This window comes from Dipodomys merriami, unplaced genomic scaffold, assembly GCF_024711535.1.
Source record: "Dipodomys merriami isolate MVZ:Mamm:240054 unplaced genomic scaffold, mDipMer1.0.p SCAF_19, whole genome shotgun sequence".
NCBI lineage: Eukaryota > Metazoa > Chordata > Mammalia > Rodentia > Heteromyidae > Dipodomys > Dipodomys merriami.
The window spans coordinates 20,277,017-20,302,957 of record NW_027203270.1 but is presented as its reverse complement, the minus strand read 5'-3'; the positions used below and the strand labels follow the sequence as shown (position 1 = coordinate 20,302,957).

At 45.8% G+C, this 25,941-nt stretch overlaps 2 protein-coding genes across 2 annotated transcripts in view; one reads left to right on the top strand and one right to left on the bottom strand.

Annotated features, from left to right (window-relative positions):
* LOC138830844 (large ribosomal subunit protein uL29-like) overlaps window positions 1–25,941 on the bottom strand; it is a 79,516-nt gene that overhangs the window by 12,328 nt on the left and 41,247 nt on the right. The gene's annotated exons all lie outside the window — the stretch shown is intronic.
* Window positions 2,615–25,941, top strand: part of LOC138830495 (uncharacterized) — a 39,944-nt gene continuing 16,617 nt past the window's right edge. Inside the window, exons 1-7 of the mRNA XM_070026880.1 lie at window positions 2,615–3,200; window positions 9,728–15,278; window positions 17,998–18,069; window positions 19,264–19,335; window positions 21,786–21,857; window positions 22,641–22,721; window positions 25,596–25,667. Coding sequence (XP_069882981.1) covers window positions 2,756–3,200; window positions 9,728–15,278; window positions 17,998–18,069; window positions 19,264–19,335; window positions 21,786–21,857; window positions 22,641–22,721; window positions 25,596–25,667 — 6,365 coding nt within the window. The 5' untranslated portion in view covers window positions 2,615–2,755. The remainder of the gene's footprint in view (window positions 3,201–9,727; window positions 15,279–17,997; window positions 18,070–19,263; window positions 19,336–21,785; window positions 21,858–22,640; window positions 22,722–25,595; window positions 25,668–25,941) is intronic.

Here is a 25,941-nt window from a genome sequence, read left to right as displayed (position 1 = left end):
GACCTTAACATTAAACCTGAATCTCTGAAACTACTGCAGGACAGAGTAGGAGAGACACTTGAACTAATAGGCACAGGAAGGAACTTCCTGAACAGAGCCCCACGGTCACAACAAATTGGAGAGAGACTGGACAAATGGGACTACCTTAAAATAAAAAGCTTCTGCACAGATAAAGCTATCGCAACCAAGCTAGAAAGACAACCAACTAATTGGGAAAAAATATTTACCAGCAATATATCAGACAAGGGGTTAACATCCTGTATATACAGGGAACTCAAGAAACTAATCCCTCCCAAACCCAACAAACCAATTACTAAATGGGCAAGGGAACTAAAGAGGGACTTCTCAAATGAAGAAATAAAAATGGCAAAGAAACACATGAGGAAATGTTCATCATCCCTGGTGGTGAAGGAAATGCAAATAAAGACAACCCTGAGATCCCACCTTACCCCAGTCAGAATGTCCCACATCCACAAATCAGCCAACGACAAATGCTGGAGGGAATGTGGAGAACGAGGAACGCTATTACACTGCTGGTGGGAATGTACACTTATACAACCACTTTGGAAAGCAGTCTGGAGGGTCCTTAGAAAGCTAAAGATTGACCTCCTTTACGACCCAGTCATACCACTTCTAGGCATCTACCCTGAACAACAGGAACCAATAAACAAGGACACGTGCACCTCCATGTTTATTGCAGCACTGTTCACAATAGCTAGGATATGGAAACAACTTAGATGCCCCACCACAGATGAATGGATCCAAAAATTGTGGTATCTATACACAATGGAATATTATGCAGCCATTAGAAATGACAAAATAATGGCATTTGCAGGGAAATGGATGGAGCTAGAAGGAATCATGTTGAGCGAGGTAAGCCAAGAACGAAGAGACAAACAGTACATGGTCTCCCTGATAAGTGGATGATGAATCCAAAATGTTAGGTGATATGACAAAACTAACAGGACTTAAGAAACAAAGAACTCCCACTCATCTGGTTGAACCACTACTAAATATCCCCATGCTGCTGATCACATATATGGTATATAACATGTGAGCACCGTTATATATTACAGACTGTGATAGACAATTTGCTCCAGGAAAGTTAGAATGAACTTGTGACTTTAAATGAGCATCATTATTCCACAATACTGTGAATTTCTGGAAATTAAGTAATCACTTAATCACAATAAAAAAAAAAAAAAAAAAGAACCTTGGGGAAGGGAGGGAGGGAGGGGATGGTAGGGGGAAAACAATGGAGGGGGTAACAATGTTCAAGAGGAAGTGGAAGTGTACTCATTACCTCACTCACGTAACTGTAACCCTCTGTATAGTATCTTTACAATAAAAAAAAAATTAAAAAAAAAAAAAAAAAAGAAGAGAGGTCTCTTGTTAGTAAGAGTTGAATTTGATGACAACTAGTTGGGGACCATCCTAGGATCAGTGTGCAAAGGCCATTAGTAATTGATCACTGGCCATTGAACAGGCAGGCCAACTGAATCTCCTAGTGCCTCACTGTTTATCTAGAAATTTATTTTTTTTTTTTGTTGGCCGTGGGCTTGAACTCTGGGCCTGGGCACTGTCCCTCAGCTCTGCAGCTCAAGGCAAGCGCTCTACCACTTGAGCTACAGCGCCACTTCCGGTTTTCACGTGGTTTATTGGAGATAGGAGTCTCACGGTCTCTCCTGCCCGGGCTGGCTTTGAACCACGATCCTCAGATCTCAGCCTCCTGAGTAGCTAGGATTACAGGCGTGAGCCACCAGCGCCCGGCTTATCGAGAAATTTCTATACACTTCTGTACTGCCTTTAATTTCTATGTACAGTCCAATGTTGTCTTTATATTTTTTCATTATTTTCTCTGCTTACTTAGTTAGATAAGCTCCGTGAGAAGAGGGAAAATGCAGTGTTTCCCTTGCCATTGATAGTAATGGTCAAACATGGAGATGAGGCATTGTGCTAAGCTGTGGTGTTTGAATGTTACACCAGCTGACCATGTGCTCTAACTCCTGAGCTATACTTCTAGCCTATGATATTTGAAATGTCACCTTTCACTATTCTAATTCATGGGAGAAAATAAACAAATGATAAAGCTACCAAACTTTTTTTGGAAGAGGGAGTGCTAAGTGAGAAATGATTCCTATCTCTCACCTAAAGAAATATATTTCAGTAAATGGAGAGAGAGACAGAGACAGAGAGACAGAGATAGAGAGAAGAATCATAATGTACATTCTCAGGCTCACCACCCAAACCAGCTCATTTTTTCCTGGAAGCCTATGACCATGGCGAGGAAGAAAATCTCAGATTTTAGCATGGAAGAAAAGGACTTAAAGCTCCCAGAACTGGACTTCCATTTCTACATAACTCCAGAGGTCCTGCCATGTGATTTCCTTGGGAAGGTCTGCTTTGACCTTACTACAGCAGCTGCTGGCTGTCTTCTGGGGATATCCAGGTCTGCAGCCAAACCTTGCCTAGCTGTGGAGCAGGGGCCCTGTAGGAAGAAAAGGTCCCTGTTCTCAGGAAGAGGGGTTCCAGGCCCTGGAAGCCCCAAGCCTAAGCCTTTCTGTTTGAGGAACAAAGCTGTCAGTCCCATAAGCAAACATGTCATAAAGCAGGGGTGGGGCAGAGAACTCAGGGCCCCTACATAATAACCTACTCCAGGTCAGAACCTACCATATTGTTTTGTCCCCTGCTATTAGCAGACGCTTGGCATAACAGATCCCTATTTCCTACAATATCCATATCCCTTTTTCCCACAATGTCCCTTTTGCCCTTAATGTCCCTAATGTATTGCTTTGTAGCAAAATACGTATTCCTATTAGTGCAGATGTGCCTGCTGTTGCAGGCCAGGCCAATTCCACAGTGGGCCCAGGATGAGTTCTATACGAGCTCTAATCCTTATGGACCCACAAAGCCCGGGTCTTCACCCTTTTTGCACATCCCACCTGAACTTTCATCACCCAGGATGGGAGGATTTGATTTAATAGGATCCTCTGCACCATCTCAGATGCTTACTGAGCCTCAGGAGCCAACGGAGACCAATACAGATACTGCAGAACAGCTACCTCCGGGCTCAGATGCTTTTACTGTTTCGCATCAAGACCCACCAGAGAAGTTGACTCTGCAGCACAGACTCCCACAGATGGTGCCAGTGCTTGGTGAAGATCAGACCCGGGCCCAACCTCTACCTCATCTACTCAAAGGTACCATATAGAATATTGCTCTGGCTGAGACTTCAGAACACTCCTCACTTGAAATGCCTTTTCTGAAAGGCAGTTCAGTAGGTAGCCAGTAAAGAGAACACCATGTGTTCTAGCCTATGATATTTGAAATGTCCTGCTTTCAGGCAGGAAGAGAAGTTTACTGCACAGAACTGCTTGCTCCCAGCCATGCAAGGTGGAGACCACATGGACTAAAGAAGGGCCGGGGGGGGGGGGGGGGTGGGGAGGTGAGGCTAGGTGAGCGAAGGTGTGGCCACACTGGATTCAGATATGATCTCAGAGCCTGGGACTCTCCCTTGGTCTGATGGGGAGCATGGAGGGGGGGAAGTGGCAGCCCGGGATGTGTCCTCCAGGTAAGCCAGTGACCTAGATGACACAGGTACTGAACAGAGACTTAGCCAAGAGGAGGGAGGAGCCTGCCTCATCTATCCAGGGAGGCCCTTGCATTCCAGCCTTTTGATAATGATGAAACAGGGCACAGACTCTCTCTGGCTACTTCCTGCTGGCAAGGGGGTGTCGCCACTTGGGGCAAAAGGCCAAGATGTAGTCTTTTCTGGGAGAAGGCAGCAGATAGCATAGCAGCTGTCCCTTGATGACAATCCTTAGATGATGTCTGGAAGAAGTTTGATGAGGCAGGGGCTGGGCAAAAAACTAGAGAGCACACAAAAGGTAACAAAGGCCAGAATGTTCGTTCCTGTGTACATAGAAGGTAGACAGGTATGGACAGTAGATGGGCAAGCCTATTTCTATTGACCTTCTGGCTCTGGTTAATTTTGAAAGGCAGACACAAAGTGGCTAATGTGACATCATCTCCTATTACTTCTCTCCATTGTACCTTGTTTCCCGGACTGGCTGAGTCACAGGGGTCTCGGTGCTTGTTGCTAGGGTAGCTTGTCCCAGTTGGCATTCACAGGCTTTGAACTCAAGGCCTTGGGAGCTGTCCCTGAGCACTTCTGCTCAAGGCTAGTGCTCTCCTTCTTTGAGTCACAGTGCCTCTGGCTGGTTAGAGATTAGAGTCTCTTGAGCCATGCCTTCAGCCTGGCTCTTTGCTGGTTAGTTGGGAGGTGGATTCTAAGGGGAATTTTTCTGCCTGGGCTGGTCTTGAACTGCAACCCTCAGATCCAACAAGTCTTTGTCACAAAAGCCCCTTTATTTCCTATTAAAGCACAGGAGACCCACAGAAATAATGAGCACAGCTTACCTGTAACTCGGTAAGAATTGACCAACAAATAACTTGACACAATTATTTCTCTAAGGGTCTGGCTAGATACTACAAAGAGGAAAATCTGTATCAAAACTCAGTGGACATGATGAGAGATTTTGTAAGCTTTTAGGTGAGGAAAGAACACGCAGGTGAATAAAAGTTTACTAGGGGTATGCTCCAGGCGAACTCCCTCTTAAGGATCAGAGAGGTGGCACAGAGTCTCCTTGTAGCAGGGTTTATATGGCCAGGGTCAGCAGGAACTTTTAGCAGGTAACTAACTGGTTTTGCAAGTTTGAGTGGTTTCAGGCTAATGCCCCCAAAGGAGGATTGGGACAGGTGGTGTATGAGGAAGTGGCTTTTCTAGGCTGCCTCTACCCTTCAGCGGCCTGACATGCTGGCATGTTTTGTTTGGTAAAGGGGTGATGATAGTCATCTGGTGACTTCCTGCTGGACAGGGGCCTAGTGGGGCTGCATGCCGGTTGTTTAGGACGCTGGAGGGATAGTGGGCAGGTGAGTGTACGGGTAGAGAAGAAGGTAATTAACTGTCCCTCTGGTCATTTCTTGGATGCAGCTCTGGATGAACCTCAAGAGGCATGGGGCAAATAAACAGAAAAGGCACATTAAAATTAATGGGCCTGAAAAAAGACTAATTAAAATTAATGGGGGCTATGGAACCAGACCAAAACAGGTCCCCCAGATTGCTAATGTTGAGCTCCTCTTTTAGCTTATTTAAGACCTTGATATTTTGTTCTACCAATCCTGACTCATTACTATAACAACAACATTGTTCCCGCAAGATATGGCAGGTCCCACCTTTTTTGACTGTAAGGAGGCCAACGGCTTGGCAGTTTTTGAGAGCAACCTGTGCCAGGGAGGGAAGCTGGCGCTGGAGTGAGGCTAGAGATACTGAGGTGAATTCCATGGCCACCTGGAGTTTATCTGAAAATTCCTTAGCTGAGACTAGGCTATGTCTTAGGGCCCAAGAAACCTGTGGAACCACTTGGGAAATAAAGGCTCGACAATGATCAGCTTGAAGGGAGGAAGGGAGGCCAAAGCAAGGAATAATTTCTGAAAGTAAAAATGGGGATACAACTCCTGCCGTCTCTTTGGGGGTTGGAAGACCTCAACCTGCCCCGCTAGGGTGTCTACCAGGAGAAGAAGGTACCTCGGGGCTGAGGGCTTAGCTCAGCGGAAGGGTGCCCGCCTGGCACGCACAAGGCCCTGGGTTCGGTTCTCAGCCCTGGAAAACAACAACAACAAAAAAAAAAGAACGAAGGTACTTCATCCTTTTGTGGGTGGCATATGGATGGACATACCAATCTCTGATGGGTTGTAAAGGCTTGCCTAAGTCCCCCTTGAGGGGTGGTGCTGGAGCAAGTAAAACATGCCTGAGAGGCAGACTCAACTATTCTGGAAAGCTGAGGTGATAAAAGAGGGGCTTTAAAAAAACCAGTCCCCGGCTGGGAAGTTGGCTCACTGGTAGAGTGCTTGGCTCGCATGCATGAGGCCCTGGTTTTGGTTCCTCAGCACCACATAAGCAGACAAAGCCAGAAGTGGCGCTGTGGCTCAAGTGGCAGGGTACTAGCCTTGAGCTGAAGAGCTGAGCGACAGTACCCAGGCCCAGAGTTCAAGCCCCACGACTGACAAAGACAAAAACAAAAACAAAAATGTCCCTTGGGCCCAATAGGAAGTGAGGAATAAACCTGCTGTATGAGGGTTTCAGCCTGGGCCAGAGGCAAGGCCACTTCTTTCCCAACAAGATCCATTCCTGTTCTCCATCTGTGCAACCACCCCACTCCCCGCCTTTTTTTTTTTTTTCACTCAGTTGTGGGGCTTGAATTCTGGGCCTGGGCTCTGTCCCTCAGCTCTTCAGCTCAAGGCTAGCACTCTACCATTTGAGCCACAGCACCACTTCCAGCTTTCTCTGTTTCTGTGGTGCTCACAAATCCAACCCAAGGCCTCATGCATGCCAGGCAAGCACTCTACCACTCAGTCACCTTCCCAGCCCAGTGCCACCCTTCTCACAGATAAGAATGTTTTCAGATGGGCAATACTGAGGAGTCTAAATGTGAGACCTGTAAAAATAAAATGGAGACTGTCTTGAAAACCCTGGGGAGGCACCGTCCAGATCAGCTGACTGGTCTGAGAGGTGTTTGGATCCTCCCACGTAATGGCAAACAGATTCCAACGGCCGGGTCCAAGGGTATGGTAAAGAAAGCGGCCGTAAGATCCAATACTGAAAAATGGGTCATAGAAGGGGAAATATGGAAACGGCGGGTAGATGGGTTGGGAACTACAGGGTGTATGGGCACCACAGCTTCATTAATGAGATGAAGGTCCTGTACTAACTGGAAGGAGCCATCCGGTTTGCAGACAGGCAAAATAGGGGTGTTATCAGGAGAGTTAGTTGGCACCATGAGTCCCATCCTTTTCAAGTACTTTCTTATCCGGAGGTAACCAAAATTTCCCCCAATTCCTTTCCCAAGACTTTCTTTACTACCCTCTTTATAATTCCTTGAATTCCGTTCCCAAGGCTTTCTCTACTACCGTCTTTACAATTTCTTAAGCTTCTTTGTGGCTAGAGTTTAAACCAACCATTTTTTAACTTTGGCTTGTGGACCTGGGCTATCTCAGAACTGCCTCAAGGCACCGCTTGGGTGAAGTTTGCTACATTTTAAGGCTAAGAGCAGGATCTCATTCCTCTTAGTGCCTCCATTGCTTATATGAGGCATGAAAGACAGCTGGCCTTTCCCTGGAGGCTGGGAGGGAAGTCCCTCAGCTCCCATAACTGAGACCTGTGACAGAGAAGACCAGGTGTCAATGATCATTCTCAGCACCAAGGCCAAAGGTAGGGGGATGGGGGGGAAGGAGGGAGGAAGACTCTGGCAGGAGTGCCTGTGACTTTTATGGAATCGGGAGGAGCCTAGTTTCTGGAAAGCAAGACAGGACACCCTAAGACAAAGGGTAGGGATTTACCCAATCTGAAGGTGTTGGGTGCATAGAAGACCAGGCTCAGGTCCTGGGTCAGACAAAGGAGAGAGGGAGAGAAAGAGAGAAAGGTAGAGGCCTCAGAGACAGCCAATAATATCCCAAGCCACTTGGTGGCCATCCACAGCATATGCAGAGCTTACAGAGGCAAAGGCCATAAGGTCTTTTCAGGTGGCTGTTTTACTCAAAGTAAGCTCAGCAGGTTCTGTGCTCCTGACTGAGGAGGCCTCAGCAAAGAAGGAAGGGAAGAGAGAAGCCTAGAAGGGGCAGTGCCAGTTGCTCACTCTAGAGCTAAGTGAATGAAGCACAACAACCTTCCTGGGTTCCACACCAATCTATGGTTTTAAGTGAGGAAAGAACACGCAGGAGGAGTTAAAGGTGAATACAAGAAAAGTACATTGGGGTACACTCCTAGGAGAACTCCCTGGTCAGGAGCAGAGAGGTCACACTGAGTCTGGTTGTGGCAGGGTTTATATGGCCGGGGTCAGCAGGAACTTTTAGCAGGTAACTTGTTTTGCAAGTTTCAGAGGATTCAGGCTAGTGCCCCTCAAGAAGGATTCAGACAGGTGGTGTATAAGGAAGTGGCTTTTCTCAGCTGCCTCTGCCCTCCAGTGGCCTGACAGTTTTAACTTAAATTGAGACCAAGATAAATGATCTCCAGTCAGGAGGGAGTGGGAGGGGGAAATAGAGACAGACAGACAGAGAGAGAGAGAGAAATTGAAAATCAAACCTAGAATGGCTAGACTCTGAGAGGGAATCTAAAGGGGCATCCGCAGGACCAAGCCTGCGTCGCACTCTTGCAGGCACAAGCCAACAGGTTGGAGAAACTGAAGTAGGAGAGAGCACAAAAGAGCTTCAAAGTAAACAGACTTCTGACCATTACAAGTGCAGTGGCAAAAACTGTATCTCTGAGAATATTTTGACCAGGCCTCATGGCAAATGCAAGAGGCATTCCGACTGAGTGTCCCAGCTCGGGCTTAAAAGCTCAGGAGGCAGCCAGTCTGGTGAGTGAAGGAGAGCTTACTCGATGGAAGCAGCGTCCCACATCCTCCAGAGCCCTCTAGACATATTTCACTCACTTGAATGGAAAAGTGGTGAGCGTGGATGAGGAGGCCAGCAACGTTTTTCGCGAAAAATTTAGTGTAGCATCTTGCAGCACTTCAGTTCATGGAAAAAAGGCCAGCAGAACTGGGAATTTCCTTGGGGGGAGGGAGGTGGGAGGAGGAACAAAACAGTTTTAAAAAGGGGGGGGAGAACACAACACGGAGAGGAATCCCACCTATCCTGCCTTTAAACCCTTGCCAAGTTCACACAGCACCATTCATGTGAGGTTTTCAAATAGGTAGCTTTATGTAGGGAGGGTAAAGAGAACACCACACTCTTCCAGGCAAACCACTTGTCCCTGCCAGGCAAGGTAGAGACCACATGCCTGAAAGATGGGGTGGACTGAGGTTGGACCTAGGTTTAAGTAGGAAAAGAGAGGGGAGAAGTTGCAGCCAGGTGAAGGAAATTGTTGCAGCACCTTCCCTCAGGGCCTGGGACCCTCCTCTGGTCCCAAGGGAAATGGGGGCAGGTGGGCAATGTGTGTGTGTGTGTGTGTGTGTGTGTGTGTGTGTGTGTGTGTGTGTGTGGTGGGCAGTGTGTGTGTGTGTGTGTGTGTGTGTGTGTGTGTGTGGTGGGCAATGTGTGTGTGTGTGTCTGTGTGTGTGTCTGTGTGTGTTTGCAACCCAAGATGAGACCTCCTTACCCATGTGACACAGGTACTGGGTTGAGACTTATCCAAGAGGAGGGAGGAACCTGCTCCACCTTCCCAAGGCCGACCTTACTTTAAGAAAAAATTGTATTGCTTTTGCTATAGGTGTGCCTGTTGCTTCAGGCCAGGCCAATTCTAACTAGGGAAGGGAGGGGAGAAGTTGAGGTCAGGTGAGAGAAAGTGTGGTTTCACCTTCCATCAGGGCCTGGGACCCTCCCCTGGTCCTATGGGAAATGGGGTGGTGGGATGATGGTGTGTTTGTGTGTGTGTGTGTGTGTGTGTGTGTGTGTGTGTGTGTGTGTGGTGTGTGTGTGTGTGTGTGTGTGTGTGTGTGTGTGTGTGTGTGCGCGCCCTCCCCTGGTCCTATGGGAAATGAGGTGGTGGGATGATGGTGTGTGTGTGTGTGTGTGTGTGTGTGTGTGTGTGTGTGTGTGTGTGTGTGTGTGTGTGAGTGTGTGTGTTTGTATGAGACTGTTTTACCCTAACTATGATACTGATGGACCCTACTAAGCCCAGGTCTTCACCCTCTTCTCACATCACACCTACAACGATTTTATTTGCTAGGATCTTCTGCTCCACCTCAGATGTTGGCTGAGCCTCAGGAGCCAAAGGAGACCAATACAGGTTCTGCAGGACAGCTACCTCCTGGCTCAGATGAATTTACTGTTTCTCATCAAGACCCGCCAGAGAAGCTGACTCTGCAGCACAAACTCCCACAGATGGTGCCAGGGCTAGGTGAAGATCACAACCCGGCCCGACCTCTGCCTCATTCGCTCAAAAGTACCACACAGAACAGTGCTCAAGCTGAGGCTTCAGAGCGACCGTCATCTAATATACCAAAACATACTGTGAATTCACAAGGGAAAGCATTTGTTCTTGCACCCGAGGAGCGGCTGAAGGATCCAGTTTGGGTTGGTTTCCATGAGCGGAGGCAGCAAAAACTTCAGCTGAGAGCAGCTGAAAACCGATTGGCACAATCTCAGCTAGATCCACTCAAAAGTACCACACAGAACGGTGCTCAAGCTGAGGCTTCAGAGCGACCGTCATCTAATATACCAAAACATACTGTGAATTCACAAGGGAAAGCATTTGTTCTTGCACCCGAGGAGCGGCTGAAGGATCCAGTTTGGGTTGGTTTCCATGAGCGGAGGCAGCAAAAACTTCAGCTGAGAGCAGCTGAAAACCGATTGGCACAATCTCTGCTAGATCCAAATAGAAAGGTGGCTTATGTTGACAGTGTGCCTCAGAAAGGCAAAGACAATGCTGATGAACCTCTAGAACCCCTTGAGCAAGATGAATCTTCTCAGTTCCACCAGCAGGCCCATACTCAAAACCCCAGGACTCCTGAGAAGCTCCAGTCTCCTGCAGCTCAGGAAGAGCACCCAGTGCAACAGTTTGTTAGCGAGGAGGTTGTGCCATCAGTGGAAAAAAAGCCTCAACATTCAACACTGCCAGATGCCACAGTTCAACCTGCAGATGTGCAGATTACCTTCACCACTCCCAGTCACCAACAGACTGCAGGCCATCCTCCAGGGAGACCTCTGGAGGAAGAGCTGTCATCTACCCAACAAGAGGTGCCAGCTCAACCTTCAGAGCTCCCAGAGTTTGGAGAACCTTCTGAAACCCATCTAGGAGCCCCAGCTCAGCCTGAAAAACCTTTTGAGGGAGTGAGACCTCCAGGTGAGCAGGAGGCTCCTGTTCAAGCTCCAGGGGCCCCCATGGAGAGCACAGATGTAAGTCCCCCAAACCATGAGCTGACAGCTCAGTCTTCAGGAGAGGTCCAAGCTCACCATGCCAACGTCTCCTATATTACAGATAAGCCCGCAGATGTGATAGTGACCATCACTGCAATGCCTACCAAGGAGACTGAATCGCCTCTATCCCACAATGAGGCTCCAGCTGGTCCTGCAGGTTATAGAGAAGAGACAGAACCTGCTTTCGGTGAGCAGGAGCATGCATCTCAACCTGAGTCTCTTGGGGAGATTCGGCCTTCTGAAATACAGCCTGAAGTCCCTGCTCAGGCTTCAGAGCATGATGGGGAGGTTGAATCTTCTCTAACCCAGCAGGAACAACCAGCTCAGTCGTCTGAGCATCATGAATGGACAATTTCACCTCCAGGTCTGAATGAATCTCAGCATTCAAACTTGGACAGTTTGACTGGTAAACCTCCAGATGTGGTGATTACCATAACACCACAGTCAACAGTTGCGTGGGGGAATTCTCCAATCCCCACTGAGGCTCCAGCTTATCCCTCAGTCCCAGGGAATGATATGGGACTTTCTATAACCCAGCAAGAGTCCCCAGCTGGGCCACCAGAGCCTTCTCAAGTGTCCATACCTGTATCAATCCAAGAAGAGGCTCTGGCTTCAGGATCTAGTGGACATGAAAAGCCTTCCACCCAACAGGAAGCCACAGCAGAGACTACACAGACCTCTGAAGAGGTTGTACCTCCAACCCGGCCTCCAGAGGGAGAAGTACCACCTCAGCCTCCAGAGCTTCCTAATGAAATTGTTCCATCTACAGAACTTCATGAAGTTCCACCTGTACCATTACAGAACAATACCGTTAAACCCTCAGAGATGAATGATGTTGAGATTACAACCCAACAGGAGGTCCCTGACCAGTCCTCAATGTTCTCTGAACAGTCTGGTCCCTTGGAAGACCAGAATGAGGTCCCAACCCTGAAGCCAAGACCCCCTGCATTGCATCAACACTCTCCAGTCTATGAAGGAATCTCTCCAGGGCTTGAAGAGCTTCCTGAGGAACCTTCTCCAAGCCAACAAGAGAGCACAACTCTGCTCCCCAAGCCCTCTGAGAGTACTGAGTTTCCAACCAGCCAGCAAGGACTTCTACTTCCGTCACCAATACCCAGTATGGACTACAGTATTCCTCTACTGTCAGATAGCTGGGGATTTTCACCGTTAGATCAGGAAACAGTGTTCAAAGGTCATAATGAACTAACATTGCCTAAAACCACAGTGAAACATGTGGATCTGGAGTTGACCATAACTCCACAGACTAATGAACAAGTTGAATTTTCTCCAAACCAGTCTGGCCTCCCTTCCCAGCCTCCTCAAGGCCCTGAAAATGTTGGATCTTTTTCAGTCCATCAAGAGACTACAACTCAGACTTCTCACAAGCAGCAAAATGCTTCTACAACTACCATAATGGCTTCATCTCTGCCTGCACAACTCCCCGAGAAGGTGGAACCCTTGCCAGTACTTCCACTGGACATAGAACTTCCTTCAATTCAGGATGTAGATCCAACTCAGCTTCCAGTGCTGCCTCATGAGATGGTAGTGCAACCTCCAGGGCACTATGAGATGACAGGTCCCACTCCAAATCAAGATGTAACTCAGGGTCCAGTATTGCCCAGTGTCACATCTCAACCTGTGGACCTGGAACTCACAATTACTCCAGAAATCTCTACTACACCTAAACATTCTACGGACCTCAAAAAGCACCCTTGGCTAACACTTCAACCTGTACACATCCAACTGACTGTAACTGTGCAAGGTGTTGTAGAAGATGAACGTCCTACAATAGTAGATGAAGCCCCAGGTCAGCCTACAAAGCCACCTACAGAGGATGTGGCGCAATCGGAAGAAAATCAGGGGGTGACAGTTCTCGTCACAGGTCAGAATGAAACTCAGCATTCAGCATTGCCCAATGTGACAATTCAAGAATTTGACCTGGAAGTTACACTAACTCCAGACTCCACCATAGAGCATGAACAGTCTTCAGCTCTGAAGGAAACAACCCCAGAACAACCTGAGGTAACCGTTCTACCCCCTATTGAGTCTCAGCATCCCCCTTTGACTGAAGACTCCCTTCATCCGTTTGACATAACAATTACCTTTACTCCAGATCCCAATATGGAGGCTGGGCTTGCTCCAACCATACAGGACACCTTCACTGACCTTACAACACCACCCAAGGGTTCTACGACCCAAGCCCCATTTTCCATCACAGGTCCAACTCCAACCTGGACTCCAATGACACACAACGTCACACCTAAAACAATGGGCCTACCACTTTCCACAACCTCAGAACCCATTACAGAGACAGTCCCAACGGAGCCTATGCCAGAGACCCAGGTTCCGCCTCTGCAGGAGAACACGAATCAGCCTCTGCAGGAAACCCCGACTCAGCCTCCGCAGGAGACCCCAACTCTGCATCCGGAGGAGACCCCGACTCAGCCTCCGGAGGAGACCCCGACTCAGCCTCCGCAGCAGACCCCAACTCAGCCTCCGCGGGAGACCCCGACTCCACATCCGCAAGAGACCTCGACTCAACCTCCGCAGGAGACCCCGACTAAGCCTCCACGGGAGACCCCGACTCAGCCTCCGCGGGAGACCCCGACTCAACCTCCGCGGGAGACCCCGACTCAGCCTCCGCGGGAGACCCCGACTCAGCCTCCGCAGGAGACCCCGACTCTGCATCCGGAGGAGACCCCGACTCAGCCTCCGCAGCAGACCCCAACTCAGCCTCCGCGGGAGACCCCGACTCCACATCCGCAGGAGACCTCGACTCAACCTCCGCAGGAGACCCCGACTGAGCCTCCGCGCGAGACCCCGACTCCACATCCGCAAGAGACCTCGACTCAACCTCCGCAGGAGACCCCGACTCAGCCTCCACGGGAGACCCCGACTCAGCCTCCGCGGGAAACCCCGACTCAGCCTCCGCGGGAGACCCCGACTCAGCCTCCGCGGGAGACCCCGACTCAGCCTCCGCGGGAGACCCCGACTCAGCCTCCGCGGGAGACCCCGACTCAGCCTCCGCAGGAGACCCCGATTCCGCATCCACAGGAGACCCCAACTCAGTCTCCGCAGGAGATTCTGACTAAGGCTGCACAGGAGACCCCAACTCCATATCCACAGGAGACCCCGACTCAGCCTCCGCAGGAGACCCCGACTCACCATCCACAGGAGACCCCGACTCTGCATCCGCAAAAGACCCCGACTCAGCCTCCACAGGAGACCCCGACTCTGCATCTGCAGGCAACCCCAACTCAGCGTCAGCAGAAGACCCCGACTCCGCGTCCCCAGGAGAGCCCTACTCAGCCTCCGCAGGAGACCCTGACTCAGCCTCCACAGGAGACCATGACTCACCCTCCACAGGAGACTCCAACCCTGCCTCCGCAGGTGACCCTGACTCAGCCTCCGCAGGGGACCCAGATTCAGCCTCTGCAGGAGACCCCGACTCAGCCCCCGCAGGAGACCCCGACTCAGCCTCCCCAGGAGACCCCGACTCAGCCTCCGCAGGAGATCCCGACTCAGCCTCCACAGGAGACCCCAACTCAGCCTCCGCAGGAGACCTCAACACAGATTCTGCACAAGACTCCAGCACAGCCGCTGCAGGAAACTCTAACACAGCCTCCCCATGAGCTTCCAGCACAGCCTTTGCAGGAAACTGCAATACAGACACTGCAGGAAACTTCAACCCAGCCTGTGCAAGAGACCCTAACCCAGCATCTACAGGAGATACCAACTCAACCTCTGCTGGAGATGCCAGCTCAACCCCTGTGGAAGACTGTAACTCACCCTAAGCAGAAGACCCCAACTTTGCCTCAGCCAAAAACTCCAACTCAGCCTTGGCAGAAGACCTCAACTCATCCTCTTCTGAAGCCCTTAAGTCAGCCTCACTGGAAGATTCTAACTCAATCTCAGTGGAAGACCCCAACTCAGACCCCACAGACACAGTTGGAGCCTGAGGCTAAACCTCCAACATCAGGCTATCAGCCAATGTCAAGGAATACAAAGACTGTACCTGGTGTCATCCTGAAGACTACTAGAACTCTTCCTCCAAAACTCACTACGGTGCCACTTCCACATCCCTATAGCTTTGGGACTCAACCTCCAACCCTGATTCAAGGCACAGTTAAAACTTTGAGTCAGGAACAGGAACAACTTCCTAATAATCAGTTAACAACATCCACCACAGAAAATGCTTTAGCTGTGCAAACAGAACAGAAGGCCCCTCCAAGCATCAGCTTATGTGAGCTCTGTCACTGCCAAGACCAGACACTGTCATGTGTGGATCTCAGCCCAAGTCAGAGGCTCCGCCAAGTTCCTGTGCCAGATATCGACCCCAAGAAACAACTTTTCACTGTCTTGCAAGTATCCCCCTACCTCCTTTGTGCTGGGCATTCTTTTCTCAAGGTCTTCCTCCTCTCTCCAATCCAATCTTGAATAATATTTACTATTTTTTTTTCTTATTTTTTTTAGGTTGGTCGTGGGGCTTGAACCCAAGGTCTGGGTGCCGTCCTTGAGCTCTTTTGCTCAAGACTAGCATTTTACAACTTTAAAGCACAGTGTCACTTCCAGTTTTCTAGTGATTAGTGGGGATAAGAATCTCATGGGCTTTTCTTCCCCGGGCTGGTTTCAAACCAAGATCTTCAGATTTCAGCCTCCTTAGGACTAGGATTACAGGCATGAGCCACCCGTAACCTGGCTGGCTCTTCAACTTGTCACTTCACCTTCCTTGTTCTCATCTTCCTATTGTATCCATTTGCCAAGCTTTTATTTGAGGTTGCAAAGATCTTTGTCTGTTTCCAAGAAGATTCTGAGTCACAGACGTTCCATGGGAATACAAAATGGTAGTACAATTCTCTAAAAAGAACAACAGAGAAATCACTGACTGTGGGCATGAGTGTACCAAACAGGACTCCACACTTTTGGTCCTCAATGAACCTGACAGTGATAGAAACAGAGTAGTCAGGAAGGAAAACCAGTTTGTGAGAAAGGAGTTCAGCTTGGAACATTTTTATTGGTAAGCAGTCAGAAGGCTTGCAGTTAAATGGAAAAGTCTACTAGACAGATGAGCAGACTTAAATCTTCTCTACTCTGCTACCAGACAAAGTATATATGAACTGAGCAAGAGAGTTATAGCAAAGACTAAGGACAGATTAAGGTATCTCAGTAGCTTCTAGTAAACATGTGCTTTTGCCAAGCAATGGTGGCTCACACCGGGAATTTAGCTACGGGAACAGGCTCAGATCTGAGGACCGGGATTTAAAGCAAATCCTATTTGGAAAGTTTGTGAGGCTCTTATTTCAAATTAAATACCAACAAGCCAGAAGTGATAGAATATCATCCTTAAGCAAGAAAACCACAGAGACAGGGCCCAGGCCCTAAGGCCACGGGCAAACAGAAGCAAAATATTTTATTTTTCAACCCACATTTGTTTACTTTCTGGTTTCTATTTTTTGTTCTTTGGGTGGACAATGGGGCTTGAATTCAGGGCCTGGGAATTGTCCCTGAGCGCTTTTGCTCAAGTGGACTCTAATACTTTGAGCTAAAGTGCTACTTCTGGTGTTCTGGTAGGTAATTGGAGACAAGAATCTCACAGAGGGTTGGGAAGGTGGCTCACTGGTGGTAAAGTGCTTGTCTCACATGCATGAAGCCCTGGATTCAATAAATAGGAAGAGCCGAAGTGGCGCTGTAGCTCAAGTGTTACAGCGCTTGCCTTGAGCTGAAGAGCTGAAGGATACTGTCCAGACCCCAAGTTCAAGCCCTACAACCAACAAAAAATTTTTTAAAAAAATTAAAAATGAGGGGCTGGGAAGGTGGCTCAGTGGTAGAGCGCTTGCCTTGCATGCATGAGGCCCTGGGTTCGATTTCTCAGCACCACATAAGCAAAAAGAAAAAAGCCAGAAGTAGTGCTGTGGCTCAAGTGGTAGAGCACTAGCCTTGAGCTGAAAAGATGAGGGACAGTGCCCAGGCCCAGAGTTCAGGCCCCAGGACCGGACCCCCCCTCCAAAAAAAATGAAATAGAGTCTAACAGAGTTTCCTTCCCAGAGGGGCACTGAATGGTGACCCCAGTTATCAGCCGCCTGGATAGCTAGGATTACAGGCACGGGCCACCAGCATCTGCCCACATGTGCTTTCATATGTGCATTCTATTCTCCAAAAAAAAAAAAAAATCCCACAGAAGCTAATTTTACAGTACACATCTTTAACACACATTTGAGGGAGGAGAGAGCCTAGAATTCAATGCCAGTCTGAACTTTACCAGGTGTTATCTCAAAAACTAATGGCTGATGACAAAGCATAGTAGCAGAGCCTTGTGCACACAAAAATCTCAGATCATCCCATAGCGCGTGCATGCATATGTGTACGCGCACACACAGACACACCAGTTATAGAAGTATAGAGAATAAAAGTATAAAAGCATGCAGTTCTTCCCTGTACTCTCTATCACTCCATTTTATATGCTCTATTCCAATCAGATTAAACCTCATACCATTTCCCATACATCCTCCTTTCCAATGTCTGTCTTTGGCCTTTTATTCCTGATGAGGTAATAAAACTTAACTCTTGTCTCAGTGAACCATGCTTTTCCCTGTATGCAATATGACTCTGAGCTCTTCCCTCACCACCATACTAATTCCTCTAATTTCTAATATTCCTTACATTTCCAACATATGCTTCCTTCTAAGGCTTCATCCTTCTTAACAACACTTAAGCACAGCCTTGGTACACTACCTGACAGAGAGGTTTTTATTCCTGTTTTCCCACAATGCATTTGTCCCTTTTTCTGTCACCATTTGCTTATTGATTTAGATGTCAGTTTCATCACACATGACTTGGGAAAATTACATCCAGAGTAATTAGAACTACATATGCACGAGATTGCTTGAGCAGACAGCAAATTAAAAGCTTCTGTTGAGGAGCCTCTTCTTTCGTGACAGTGGAGCCACTTTTGTTCATAGCTTCAGAAAGTAGAAAACGCTGGGTTTTTTCCTGCATTAGATTGCCTCATGAAGTTGCAATGCGTTTTTCTTACTCTAATCTTTTCCTTCTTATTCCTGGATGTAAACTGTTTCTCCATAGAAATTTCCAAGGAAACAATATTTCTTATATTGAAGAAAATATATGGGCATCGTACCGTTGGACTGAGAAACTGTGAGTATGTTCTCTCCAAATATGAATATGACACTATTCTGGGACCCACCTTGGCCCAGAATCTTGAAGGAAGTACCTCTGAGAAAAAGCCATTGCACTCCCCACCCCCCATATCCTAATTGACCTCTACTGACTGAAATTCTAACATTATTTTGAACATTAAACTTTATGGGTACTTGGGGTACTGTGAAGTGGCAGAGTGTTTGTCTTGCATGCATGATGAGTCCTTACAGCTATCATGCAAAATGCAGTTTCATGGACCCTCTTTGAACTAAGTATGTGGCAAGTGGAGATTATTGTCTATTGTATAAGTGATGCATGCTTACATTCTTCGTGCGTACAAGTGATGTTAATAACAGAATGAAAACTATACCTGAAACAAGAGTATAATAGAAAGATGTTTTCCCAGGCAGTTGTGCACTATTTTATTATAGTTACATATATATTTACTATATTTCCATGTAGTACAATAGATTTGGGGTAACATTTTCTTTTTTATCTTTTTTTTTTCTTTTTGGCTGGTCATGGGGCTTGAACTCTGGGCCTGTGCGCTGTCCCTCAGCTCATCAGCTCAAGGCTAGCACTCTACCACTTGGGCCACATCTCCACTTCCTGCTTTTTCTCTTTATGTACTGCTGACCAATTGAACCCAGGGTGTTACGTATGCAAGACAAGCACTCTACGACTGAGCTATCTTCCCAGCCCCTGTGGTATCATTTTCTTACTGGGTTTTCATTTTCTATAAACTGTAATATACTGCAACTTGATTTTTCCATTTCATAATATATACTTTGAACTTTCCTGTTACAGACATAGAGGACTATCCTATTCCTTTAATCTTTTCCAAAACATTCCATAATGTAGATGCCTCGTGCTTTATTTCATGTTTCCCTTAATATTATTTAGAGCATTCCCATTTAGCTTGTTGCATTCAGGCTACAACGAACATCCTCATATATACTTCTTTGTGAACACAGACAACTCATTCAGCAGAATAGTCTAGAATAGGATTGTTATTATGAACACGGTGATAGTACACATGAAATGTTAATTGTCCTCAAAAAAGTCGTGCCACCATACACTCTAGGCAACAGAAAATGACAGCCTTTCTTTTCCCATACTTTATCTCTCTATTCAATATATTTCCCAATGTTGGATGAATTTAGTTCCAGCAATAACTTTCTTATCTTCCAGAATTCTCAGCGAAAATCGCCTTACTGAATTACATAAGGATACATTTGAAGGACTCCTATCCCTTGAATATTTGTAAGTTAGCATCCTTAATGTTTGTAATTATGTATAAATTATTCAGATTCATTACTGAAATCTCTTCTAGCAATCAATTCTGCAGCTATGAACTACTGTGTCTATCTGGGCTCATCTCTAGCAATAAATACTTCCTATTCATTATCAGATTGAGTATACAGATAACATATAGATAGGGAAAAATGGAGTGTAGACATTAGCAATTCCTCATACTCATAAAAACGTTTCCTTAAAAATGCACAACCTGGGTCTGGTCATGTGGCTGAGTGGCAGAGTGCTTGCCTATCATGTATGCAGCCCTGGGATCAATTCCTCTGTACCACATAAACAGAAAAAGCTAGAAGTGGCACTGTGGCTCAAGTGGTAGAGTGCTAGCCTTGAGCAAAAGAAGCTCAGAGGAGACTCAGTGCCCAGGCTCTGAGTTCAAGCCCCAGGACTGGCAAAAAAAAATGTACAGCCTGGCCAGGCACAGATGATTGATGCATCTAATCCTAGCTACCTACTCAGGAGGCTGAGATCTGAGGATTCCAATTTGAAGCCAGCTGGGGCAGGAAAGTCTGGGAGACTCTCATCTCTAATTAACCACCAGAACTAAAAGTGGTACAGTGGTTGAAGTGGTAGAGCACCAGCCTTGAGAAAATGGATCTCAGGGACAGCGGTCAGGTCCTGGATTCAAGCCCCAGCACCAATGCACAGGCATGGGTGCATCCACGCATCTCCCCTCCCAAGACACAAACCAAAGGGAAACTATAGCTCTAGTGTTAGAGCAACAGCGTTGAGCAAAGAAACTAAAGGACAGCATCCAAGGCCTAAGTTCAAACTTCAGTACTGGTACCCAAAACAACAAAAACACACACACACACACACACACACACACACACACACACACACACACACACACACACACACACACACACACACACACACACACACACACATTTTGCCCCATTTTTGTGCTTTGTCCATGAGGCCCAAAGATCCATCCTTAAGCTTATGAATGTTTCCATTAATCAGCCTCCTATGATAATGAGCTATTTTCAAGTAATTCTTTAAAAACCAAAGAGACTCTTAAGTGATTGGCATAACACAAAAGAAGGCTTTCAATTATCAACCCTTCTAGGTTCTAGGTTCTAAGGTGATGACTAGTTTTGGTCATTGTTGTTTGTTTGTTTTTCCCCACTCCTGGGGCTTGAACTCAGTCCCTGGGCACAGTCTCTTCTGAGCTTCTTTTGCTCAAGGCTAACACTCTACCACTTGACCCACAGTGCCACTTGTGGCTTTTCTTGGTTATGTGGCACTGAGGAATGGAACCCAGGCCTTCATGCATGTTAGGAAAGTACTCTATCACTAAGCCACATTCCCCTCACGTAATGACTAGTTTGTTGGGTTTGTTTTGTTTTGGGTTTTTTTTTTTGGGGGGGGGGTCCGGTCGGGGGCCTGAACTCTGGGCTTGGTTACTGTCCTTAAGCTCTTCACCTCAAGGCTAGTGCTCACCACTTGAGCCACAGCGTCACTTCCAGCTTTTTTCTTTTTTTTAATGTGGTGCTGAGGAATGGAACTGAGGAATCGAACCGAGGGCCTCATGCATGCAAGGAAAGCGCTCTACCACTGAGCCACCTTCCCAGCCCTGATAACTAGTTTTATACTGACTTTTTGTGGCCTTTCTGCCAGCTGGGCTCTCAAACCTCTAAACATGATTGGAAGGAAACAAATAAGAAAACTCTCCATGAAATCATCCCTTTGATTCTCCTACCATGAAACGCATTGCAAGCTATTTATATCCCACTACTGTGTATATCATCATCATTCACCAATAAAAAAGGAGGTAAATTGGCTGCGTCTAGATTGGAGCACACAAAGATGAATAAGGCTGGGATCTACTCTCTAAGAACTCATAGGCTCAAAAGGTCAAGCAACAGTGCAGCAGAAGTGCAGAAAAGGTGTACTGCCAGCAAACAGCTGAATGTGGACCTACGGTTCAAGTGATAGGGCACCAGTTTCTGAGTAAAAAAGCCTAGCAACAGTGCAACGCCTGAGTTCAAGCCCTAGTACACCCTTATAGGCTATACATATAACAGATATGCAATGACTATCCTACATATTGTGTAATCTAACTATATGTCACATATATTATATATATAATAGAATCTTACATTAAGCCTTGACGTTAATTTTATGAGAATACAAAATAAAACCTATTCGTTGTTCTGCTCTCTTGAAAGATTACATACATCAGTATCAGTAAATTACATTTCATTGATGATGATCATGAGAATAAGTCAAAATCTGTTAGGTGTGCTGAGACTTACTTGATTAAGGAAGTTAAAACACAAAGGTTTATCATTTAGAAATAATTCTTGTGTTCAATATTATCTATCCTAAAGTCTACATTTAATCATACTCATTAGATATCTAATAGAGTCTGAGTATATTTTCCTTTCTTTTTCTAGAGATTTGTCCTGCAATAAAATACAGTCAATTGAAAGACGCACATTTGAATCATTACCTTTTCTGAAGGTCGTGTAAGTTGCAAATAGAGTTTCAATATCTCGGACTGGGAATGTGGCTCAGTGCTAGAGTGCTTGCCTAGCATTCATCAACCCACAGGTTTCAGTCCTCAGTACCACATAAGCAGAAAAAGCAGAAGTGACACAGTGGCTCATGTGGTAGAGTGCTAGTCTTGAGCAAAAAGAAGCTCAGGGACAGTGCTCAGGCCCTGACTTCAAGCCATAAGACTCGCAAAAATAACGAAACAACAAAAAAGAAGAAAAACACTGCTTTATCTCACATATCAGCTCATTTTGAAATAAAATTAAATTTTACTAGCAAAAATTTACATATATATATGAAATTATTTTAAACTAGCAAAGATGAGTCATTATAAGTCAGACAGACTCTTTACAAAGCAGTTATTCTCAGCCAATGGCCTGTACCCAGAAGACATTCAGCAACTGTGGATATGCCATGTGCATGTAGTGGGCAGACATGTCTAGAGGGATGCTGATGTCCTGCTTGTATCCTACAATGGACAGGACAAGGCTCCACAGCAAAGAACTGTGCAGCCCAAAATGAGTGGACATACAAAATCCTGTTCTCTATCAATGAGGGTCACTTGACACTGCATGTGTAAATATGAAAGCAGAAATCACGAGCCAGTATAGCCCACAAGAAGATTTCTTGAGAGCGCAGGCAAGGAACAGAATTGTTTCATTATATGTAAATTAGAATCACAAGAAAGTTCTGGAAAAATGCCTTCTTTTCCCTTTTTTTTTGGCTTATGGTTTTTGTTGTTTCTTTGTTTTTAGAAACCTTGGTTGCAATTTAATCACAGAACTGAGCTTCGGAACATTCCAGGCATGGCATGGGTTGCCGTTTTTACACCACATGTAAGTGGTATAGATGATAAGCATGTTAAATAAAAACTTATTTAGGTGTTCAAAACCTAATATCCATAATACTAAGCTGGGTATAATGACTATGTGAACTCTCCAATATATGTCTTTATGCATTTTTTCTTTTTTAAAGTATTTTTATTGTTGTTGTTATGTAGTTATACTAAGGGGTTGCAGTTCCATGTCAGGTTATGAGGACACTGCTTCCTGACAATGTTACGCCTTCCTTCATTCTCCCCCATTTTCCTGCTCCAATCCCCTACCACAAGTTACATGGTTTACTTTAATATTGAGCACATGGAATACACTGACTGCTTTTGCTCCATCCATTCCTGTACCCTCTCCCCTCAAAAATGAAAACTTGTTTCCATTTCACGCTTACTATTTGTGATGAACAGTACTTTGGTTGCTCAGAGGATTTATGCCAGTCTTTGTGTGTAAATGCATTCAGCCCTGTACATGTTATCATGCCTAGTTGTATTTTTGATTTAGCTTCCACATATGAGAGAAAACTTGTGTGCTTTGTCTCTCTGAGCCTGGCTTGCTTCACTTAACACAATTTTTATTTAGGTTCATCCATTTCCCTGCAAGGACACAATCTTATTTCTTTCTAATGGATGTGTAAAATTCCATTGTGTATTGGTACCACATTTTCTTGATCTGCTCATCTGTTGAAGGGCATCTGGGCTGTTTCCATGACTTGGCTATTGTGAATAGTGCAAATGTCGGGCTGGGAAGGTGGCTCAGTGGTAGAGTGCTTGCCTTGCATGCATGAGGCCCTGGGTTCAATTCCTCAGCACCACATACACAGAAAAAACCGGAAGTGGTGCTGTGGCTCAAGTGGTAGAGCACTAGCCTTGAGCTGAAGACCTGAGGGACAGGGCCCAGACCCAGAGTTCAGGCCCACAACTGACCAAAAAAAAAAAAAAAACATAGGGCAAATGTCTTTACTATATGCTGACTTGGAATGTTCTGGGTAGATATCACACTCAAAAGTGATATCATTTGTTGTTGTTGTTGTTGTTTTTCAAATCAGGGAAAGAAATAAGGTTCACAAGGCTAGGTGACTCATACGACTAGTCACACAGCGCCAGGTTCTGTTTCCTTAGTTCTGATGTATGGCCTGGAAAATAGAAGACATCACACAAGTAACCTTGAAATGAGCTCTGTCATGGGAGCCAATGACTGCTCTGATCAATGTGAGGTTAACATTCATTGCTTCTTTACTGCAGAGTGACTGCCTGACTGCCCACATGTCAGCGAGGCAGAGCTGCAAAGAGCAACACTGATCACCAAGTCCTCCAGCAAGTAAAAGGGTGGATGACTTATCAGTATCAGTTTCTTCTAATGGTGACAATGGCACTTCTCTCAGTCAGGCAGAATGTTACTTTTCAAGTATGTACCTCTGAGGTTGTTAATTACCTTGGGCAATAGGAACCTCTGAGGTATAGAAAAAGCTATACATTCAAAAAGAAAATACATTGCCCTAGAACTGATTCTATAAATTTTCTTTCCTGACTACCTCCACCAAGACACATGGGTTTTTATTTCCTGTCAGTTCAAAAATGTTATGCTGTTTGCCAGATGTGGTGACATACAGCTGTAATCCAGCACTCAAGAGGTGTGGGCAGGGGACCTATAGTCCAAGGCCACTCTGGGCTACAAGTCAAAACTCTACCTCAAAAAGAAAAGGACTGTGGGGTTCAATGTTCCAAAGGAAATTATGACTCAAGGTGAAATTCTCCTCTAAACTTGTCTCTGTGAAAGGCTGCTTGTGGATCAGGAAATTCAGGTTCCTAGAAGGTATTTTGTGTTGGTGGAGGATTGAGATGTGGCTGGAAGCTAAGATTTGGTTGCCTGTGCTGGCTCTGAATCTCCATCCTCATATAGCAGCCTGAGTAGCTAGGACTACAGGTGTAAGGAACCAGTATCTGCTTAAAATGACTTATTTGAAAATGTCCTTTTAGCCAGAAGCTAATAGCACATATCTTGTAACCTTATCTATTCAAGAGGCTGAGACCTAAGGATTGCAGTTCAAAGCCAGCCAGGACAAAAAAGTCCATGAGACATGAGACCCTCACTTCCAGTTAACTACCAGAAAACTGGAAGTGGAACTATGGTTGAAAGTGGTGGAGCAAAAGATCTCAAGCAGATCCCAGGCCCTGAATTTAAACCCAAGGAGAAACACACAGACACACAGACACAGACACAGACACACACACACAGACACACACACACACAGACACACACACACACACACACACTTGTCCTTTTAATCACTTCATTGATTCTCACAGTCCTGGCTCCATGAGTTTAGAAGCTATTGGACTTTACAAAGTAGAAATCCTATACCTTATTAAGGTAAAGCACTTTCCCATGCTAACTGGTCATGAGCACTAAGAGACAATAGGAGAAGAAAAAAGAGAAAAAAGCAGGCCTTATCCATATTGAATTATTTACCCCATGATTGAGAGTTTCTGTCATGCTACATTTTGAGGGCAACTCAACTGCTGTCCCTGAAACATCCTATTGCTTTCTCCCAGTTCAGTAGCATTGCTTTTCTATTGATAACAGTAGGTACGCAGAAGTGTGCATGCTTCTGGCTGTGTTTGGGTTTGTACTAGAGTCCTGGCTTAATCTCTGCTATCCAAAGCCTTTTCTAGACCTATACCCTTTCTCTTCTCCAAACTCTTTTCTAGAATTCTAGGCAGTGTCCAAAGGATGTCTACCTTATGGATTGTAAGTATGACTTAAAGACAGTGATTGTTTTTCATCTACAAGTTTCAAATCAAAGAAATGAATAGAAACTTTTCATGGAGACTAATATATATCAAGTGTTGATAATTTCAATTCCATTGCATTTTTCAGAGTTCTCAATCGTAATCCTCTAACATCTGTTGAAGATTCCTATCTTTATAAATTGCCTGCATTAAAATATCTGTAAGTATTTCAATGATCTTACCAGTCTTGAGATCATTTCTGTTATTCTTGATTAGTTTTTACAAAGCTTTAATAGTTTTCAGTAAGCCTAAGAAAGTCATTTTTAAAAAATCTTTTCTGGTGCTGATTCTAGGGCTTGAACTCAGGGCCTAGATGCTGTCCCTGAGGTACTTTTGCTCAAGGATAGCAGTCTACAATATAACCCACAGCTCCAATTCTAGATTTTATATTATTATTATTATTATTATTATTATTATTATTATTATTATTATTA